This window comes from Pangasianodon hypophthalmus, chromosome 10 (assembly GCF_027358585.1).
Source record: "Pangasianodon hypophthalmus isolate fPanHyp1 chromosome 10, fPanHyp1.pri, whole genome shotgun sequence".
Classification (NCBI taxonomy): domain Eukaryota; kingdom Metazoa; phylum Chordata; class Actinopteri; order Siluriformes; family Pangasiidae; genus Pangasianodon; species Pangasianodon hypophthalmus.
This window is the reverse complement of record NC_069719.1, coordinates 29,385,464-29,392,963: the sequence shown is the minus strand read 5'-3', so window position 1 is coordinate 29,392,963 and position 7,500 is coordinate 29,385,464. Positions and strand designations below refer to the sequence as shown.

The 7,500-nt window shown below is 46.0% G+C and overlaps 1 protein-coding gene across 1 annotated transcript in view; it reads right to left on the bottom strand.

The window, feature by feature from the left end:
- Nucleotides 1-7,500, bottom strand: part of kif28 (kinesin family member 28) — an 18,315-nt gene that overhangs the window by 4,922 nt on the left and 5,893 nt on the right. Inside the window, exons 3-15 of the mRNA XM_053237783.1 lie at nt 7,127-7,330; nt 6,949-6,984; nt 6,099-6,326; nt 5,717-5,871; nt 4,480-4,591; nt 4,303-4,370; nt 3,056-3,198; nt 2,755-2,876; nt 1,589-1,679; nt 1,313-1,373; nt 998-1,121; nt 493-655; nt 300-403 (exon numbers count right to left, since the gene is read on the bottom strand). Coding sequence (XP_053093758.1) covers nt 300-403; nt 493-655; nt 998-1,121; nt 1,313-1,373; nt 1,589-1,679; nt 2,755-2,876; nt 3,056-3,198; nt 4,303-4,370; nt 4,480-4,591; nt 5,717-5,871; nt 6,099-6,326; nt 6,949-6,984; nt 7,127-7,330 — 1,611 coding nt within the window. The remainder of the gene's footprint in view (nt 1-299; nt 404-492; nt 656-997; nt 1,122-1,312; nt 1,374-1,588; nt 1,680-2,754; nt 2,877-3,055; nt 3,199-4,302; nt 4,371-4,479; nt 4,592-5,716; nt 5,872-6,098; nt 6,327-6,948; nt 6,985-7,126; nt 7,331-7,500) is intronic.

Sequence of the window (7,500 nt, the reverse complement as noted above, 5' to 3'; positions counted from 1 at the left end):
GGACATTAACAGGAGTAAACTAAAGAACAAGAAAATTAAGGAAAAGCCAGACACTACGTAGGGAATTAGGCAGCAAGAAAACAAGGGAATGTCTGTAAAATAAGATAAGAAGGAAATAAAGAAAATACTGCTCAGGGGGGCGGAGCCAGAGGAGGTTTAATCCAATCACTGGGTTTCTCTGATGGGACAGATCTTTCATATCTATACATCAGTGTAGAGTGAAGGAAAGTGGACAGAGAGACGTGACTGGACGGAGCTGATGGACTGATGATTAACGCAGAGTTAATGGTGTTCATCACCTTGTTCAGTTCCTGACTCATCTGGTTCGCCTCCGTCAGCATCGGCATCAGTTTGATGTAGTCGTAAAAGGCAGCTAGGAGGCTGGGGTTGGGCTGCAGGGACCCTACGGAGGCACAGTTTAATTAGGACACAGCCGAGAGCGCATATCTAAACCCTATATAGAAACATAAATAAATAGTTAAACACACGCACTCTGTCCAGGTGTGTGACACAGCGTGTGCAGGTGAACTCCCTCCGCCGCCGCCAGTTCAGACTGAAAATAATCATAATCATAACGACTCCAATCGTCTCCGACCCGCTCCGACGGAAAACCGATGAACAGGAAGGTGCTGTTGGAGCCCAGGATCACACGGTCCTAAAATAATAATAATAATAAGAAGAAGAAGAAGAATGATAATTTTTACTTAAATAAATCAACCCAAAGCGACTCACAAAAACAGAAAGGAAAAAAGAAAAGTAGAAGACTAAGTTAAAAAATAAATAGGAAATAAGAAAACAAAACAATTAAACAGAAATAAAGGAATAAACGAGAGGAGAAGAAAAGAGAAGACATGAGATGGCATGCAATGGGTGAAAAATAAACAAATAAAATAAAGAACAAGAAGAAAAGAAGGTAATGACAAAAGGGAAGTTTCCCTGTATAAGATGCCATTATTATTATTATTATTATTATTATTATTATTATTATGTGAGGTACCAAATGCTGCAGCTCTGTGGTCTGAGATATGGACACGCCATTAACTGTGACCTTTGACCCCGACAATGGCGTGACTGTCACTCGACGCTGCTGATTGGAGAAGATGGCATGTCGCTCCTGAATACTGCCTCACACACACACACACACACACACACAGTTAAAACACCTATTATGAATGTGCTGATTCTGTGGAGTGTCTGTGTGTTGATTAAATCCACCCTATGCAAATTTAAATATGAAAATAAATAAAGCGATGTGATGAAACGCCGTCGTTTGAGTGGTTAGTGGTTTAATAACACACTCGCTGTGACTTACCCCAGTCCTCTGATGGAGATGGATCTGGGTGACGCGTCTGCTAAACCCACATCCCACTCACCTTCACAACAACCAGAACAAAACTTCAACACTGAGAAACACACACGCACGCACGCGCACACGCACACACGCGCGCACACACGCACGCGCGCACACACACACGCGCGCACACACACACGCGCGCACACACACACGCGCGCACACACACACACGCGCGCACACGCACGCACGCGCACAGTGGTGATATTTAACAGAAACAGGACGACTCTCACTGACCCTCCTGAATGAAGAGCTTGATGACTCCAGAGAGCTGCGCATCTTCATTAATGTTCAGCATGTAGGGAAACATCTGCATCATCCTTCGCTCCTGTCCTCCACCACCGGCCAGGGATGAACAGAATATTATTATACTCTTCATTACTTCTCCATTCAGCATCCTCTACTCCTCACTAATCTCATCTGTGTGTGTGTGTGTGTGTGTGAGACCTGTGTGTGTGTGTGACCTGTGTGTGTGTGTGTGTGTGTGTGTGTGTGTGTGTGAGACCTGTGTGTGTGTGTGTGTGAGACCTGTGTGTGTGTGTGTGTGTGAGAGACCTGTGTGTGTGTGTGTGTGTGTGTGTGTGAGACCTGTGTGTGTGTGTGTGTGTGTGTGTGTGAGACCTGTGTGTGTGTGTGTGTGTGTGTGAGAGACCTGTGTGTGTGTGTGTGTGTGTGTATGTGTGTATGAGACCTGTGTGTGTGTGTGTATGTGTGTATGAGACCTGTGTGTGTGTGTGAGACCTGTGTGTGTGTGTGTGTGTGTGTGTGTGTGAGACCTGTGTGTGTGTGTGTGTGAGAGACCTGTGTGTGTGTGTGTGTGTGTGAGACCTGTGTGTGTGTGTGTGTGAGACCTGTGTGTGTGTGTGTGTGTGTGTGTGTGAGAGACCTGTGTGTGTGTGTGTGTGTGTGTGTGTGTGAGACCTGTGTGTGTGTGTGTGTGTGAGACCTGTGTGTGTGAGACCTGTGTGTGTGTGTGTGTGTGTGAGAGACCTGTGTGTGTGTGTGTGAGACCTGTGTGTGTGTGTGAGACCTGTGTGTGTGTGTGTGTGTGTGTGTGAGAGACCTGTGTGTGTGTGTGTGTGTGTGTGTGAGAGACCTGTGTGTGTGTGTGTGTGTATGAGACCTGTGTGTGTGTGTGAGACCTGTGTGTGTGTGTGTGTGTGAGAGACCTGTGTGTGTGTGTGTGTGTGTGTATGAGACCTGTGTGTGTGTGTGTGTGTGTGTGTGTGTGTGTGTGAGAGACCTGTGTGTGTGTGTGTGTGTGTGAGAGACCTGTGTGTGTGTGTGTGTGTGTGTGTGTGTGAGAGAGACCTGTGTGTGTGTGTGTGTGTGTGTGAGAGACCTGTGTGTGTGTGTGTGTGTGTGTGTGTGTGTGTGTGTGTGTGTGTGTGTGTGTGAGAGACCTGTGTGATGGTGGTGTACTGGGTCTCCCAGTCTTTCAGAGCCTCCTGAAGGTGCTGCTCCCACAGAGTCTGAATCGCTCGGATCTGTAGCTCATTGTGAGTCAGCAAACGCCGCAGATCTTCTACACACACACGCGCGCGCACACACACACACACACACACACACACACGCGCGCGCGCACACAAAACCTCAACAGGGAGTACTCAGAACTTAGAAAAGATGAATATTAGGAAACTAGGGAGGCAGGAAACTGGAGCAGGAAACTAGGGAACACTTGGGGAATATTTTCTCGGTCCTCACTCATCTCCTGCTCGGACCGTCTCCCGTTCTGGTCCAGTTTACTGAGCTTCAGCAACAGTTTAGCATTCTCAGCTTTCAGTTCTTTAACCAGTCGCTCCGTTGGGCCCTCGTTCACCACAGCCTTGTTCTGGATCCGCTTGGCTCTGAAACAGAAGGGTCACATTTATCAGGGTTCACACTGGGATCCTATCACTCAGGGTTCAGCTTCATTATTAATCAATCACCCTTAAATCACTCTTAGCTTAGACACAAGCACAGCTCGTCTTTTTACACACAATCAGCTGCCTGATTTAGCTAACAGCAGCGAACAGGGTGGGTTCGTTTAGTTTATTAAACTGATCACAACCACAGACACGATTTCTGGTATTCGAATAAGACTGATATTCAGAACAGCAGAACCGTCAGGACACTGAAGCATGACACTACGTAAAAACACTAAGGAAAAGAAAGTAACTCAGGAAAAAGAAAAACAGCTGAAAAAAGACGTAAATAAGAAAACACTTGGTAACAAGAAAAACAGGAATCTAGGGAAAGTTAAGGGGCTGAGGAATAAGAAAACTAAAGACACTGTAAAAAGTACATCTAGAAAAGAGGGAAGATAGTAACAAGGAGACGCCTGGAAAGCAGAGAAGAAGAAAATTAGGAAGAAGGTAATCAGGGACAATAGGAAATTAGGAAAGAAACAGAATCAGGAGAGGATGAAGAGTAGAATAGTGGAGAAGGAAGATACGGATCACCTGGAAATGAAGAAAAGAGGAACATGAGAACAGAGCAGCATCTGGAAACCAAGCAGGTAGGAAACACCTGGAAACTAGAGGAACCGTTACCTAGTAAACTACGAAGAAGATTTCCCACACTAACATTACTCTGTGTGTGTGTGTGTGTGTGTGTGTGTGTGTGATGGCGTGTGTGTGTGTGTGTGTGTGTGTGTGTGTGAGTGTGTGTGATGGCGTGTGTGTGTGATGGTGTGTGTGTGTGAGTGTGTGTGATGGTGTGTGAGTGTGTGTGTGATGGCGTGTGTGTGTGATGGTGTGTGTGTGTGAGTGTGTGTGATGGTGTGTGAGTGTGTGTGTGATGGTGTGTGAGTGTGTGTGTGATGGCGTGTGTGTGTGATGGTGTGTGAGTGTGTGTGTGATGGCGTGTGTGTGTGATGGCGTGTGTGTGTGTGTGAGTGATGGCGTGTGTGTGTGTGATGGTGTGTGTGTGTGTGTGATGTATTAGAGGAGCTCAGGATGAAGGGGACGCACCGCTCGGCGTAGCGCAGAGTGGACAGTGACTCCTCGTAGCAGATATCCGCTGGACTGAGAGTCGCGATCTGCACAGCGGGAGGAGAAACACATTCAGCAGGGTTCCGTGTGTCGTGCTGCGTGTAAACAGGACAACAGTAAACACTGAAATGTAAACAACGCCGCCGGTATCGTCACCATGACGGTGCGGCTGTTTCCTCCCAGCGCAGACTGCAGCAGTTTAGTGAGGACGGAGTCTCTGTAGGGGATATACACCGCTTTCTTCCCCAGCGCCACTTCTGCCAGGGCACTGCGCAACACACACACATGTAATCAATACAACACACACACACACACACACACACAATCCACACACACGGGCACAATCAACACACACACACACACACACACACACACACACACACACACACGTAATCAATACAACACACACACACACACACACGTAATCAATACAACACACACACACACACACACACACACACACACACACACACACACACGGAATAAACACACACACACACACACACACACATACGGGCAAAATCAACACACACACACACACACACACACCCCATCACACACACAATCAATACAACACACACACACACACACACACATATGGGCACAATCCACACACACACAAACAATCCACACACACACACACACACACACACACACGCACAATCCACACACACAATCAATACAACACATGCACACACACGTGCGTAATCCACAGACACACACACGCGTAATCAACACACACACACGCAATCAACACACACGCAATCCACACACACGTAATCAATACAACACACACGCGCGCACGTAAGCAATGCAACACACACACAATCAACACACACATACGCACGCACACACACGCAATCAACACACACACGTGCGTAATCAACACACACACAGAATCCACAGACACACGCACACGCAATCAACACCCACACACACATGCGTAATACACACACACACACACACAATCAACACCCACACACACATGCGTAATACACACACACACACACACAATCAACACCCACACACACATGCGTAATACACACACACACACACACAATCAACACCCACACACACATGCGTAATACACACACACACACACACAATCAACACCCACACACACATGCGTAATACACACACACACACACACACAATCAACACCCACACACACATGCGTAATACACACACACACACACACACACACACACACACAATCAACACACACACACATGCGTAATCCACACACACACACACACACACACACACACACACACACACACAATCAACACACAATCAACACACACATGCAGAATCACGGCCAGAACAATACCAGCTGAGACACACTACACACTCCGTACACTTTTAGGTAGTAAAGCACACCGTGAGTTCGGACCTGATCACGTTCCCCAGAGTGGTGAGACTGAGATTAATGGCTGTTCCCTCTTTAAGACGATCGACCTCTGACCCTGATGACCTTTGCCTTTCACTTCCTGCCAGGTCAACCAGGTTAATGTTGGACTGTTTAGTGATGCACTCCTTTGAGAAAATCTGTGGAAATTAAAAAAAAAATTTTAGCCATAATATAACATGAAAATTATAATTTTGATAATTCATTAAAAATAAATTCTTAAAAGTTCTACGTCAGCTTATGCGTGCTGCACATCACGTCTGCGCCACGCGTTTCACACGCAGAAGCAGACACAAGAAACGCACACACGTGCACACACACGAACACGGCGTGTGTGTGTGTGTGTGTGTGTGTGTGTGTTCTCTACCTGTTTGAGCTGTATGATGATGAGCATGTGTGAGCGGCTGCTGTTGGCGTTCAGGTGAGTGGCGGCGGTGGTGCGTGTGCGAGTTCCCTGCTCCATCAGCTGCTCCACCTGCACAGCGCCGTCACACGCCACCCTGCGCAGACCCTCCACGTAAAAACCACGCTGCTGATCCTCACGCACACGCAGACCACCGCCCGAACGACTCGACCTGGACAGCAGATCGATCACCTGCACTCCACACACACACACACACACACACACACACACACACACACACACATACACACACACACACACACACACCGTTATCATGTGAGGATTTACACATGCAGGTTTAGTGCATGAAGCTAAACTGGAGGCTGTAGAGTTCTGTTACTTATCAGCTCCAGCAGCCTCATAGGCACAACGCTTCTACTAAACATGACACACCACCGAGAGAACTGTGTGAGACAGAAAGGTTGTGTGTGTGTGTGTGTGTGTGTGTGTGTGTGTGTGTGTGTGTGTCTATTATTTATTTTCTTAACTATCATACACACTCAGTAACAGCTGAACTCATAAGCAGGGAAAATAAAAATGATTAGTGAATCAAACGATTACTGAATCAAATAGTGTTGAATCAAATTAGTCATGAATCACATGTGGAACAAATCAAGTAAGTGATGAATCAAATGAATCTAAACTTGTAATGTATTCACTTAATGTGTTCAAAAGAATCAAACAGCTGAACTGAGATGTAATTAGTTATAAACTAATTCTAATGATCTCTAAGACATAGAGGAACATAGAGTGTAGAAACAAAGTCATTATAAGATAATAATAATAATAATAATAATAATAATAATAACCTTACCTGTTCATTATAGATTTCTAACATGCTGAAGAAAACCTGGGGACAGACGCCACACTGATCAGTGCAAGACGTTATAGAATCTATACATTAACATTATTATAGTGAAGCGAAACACACACACATGATCAAGTTACACAGGTGTCTCACACACACACACACACACAGACAGGTAAGAGACCTGGCACTGGCATCGGTCCTGACTGGCTGTGATGTAGGTGAAAAGTGAGTGACACAGATTTGGGACGAGGCCCTTGTTGGCTCCGAAGCCCATCATGGAGTAACTTTTCCCCGAACCCGTCTGACCGTACGCCAGCAGCGTGGCGTTGTAGCCCTGCAGAGCGTTACCCAGAATCCCCTGCCCCACTCCGGCAAACACACACGCCTGGGGGAAACACACACACACACACACACACACACGCACGCATATTTACTTTCTGTCTCATAATTATAATTATTGCAGCAAATCAAAAGTAAGTAAAATATTGTAAAAATATATAACAATAATAATTAACCATAATAACGAAATAAAAAAGTAACATTACTAATATCACC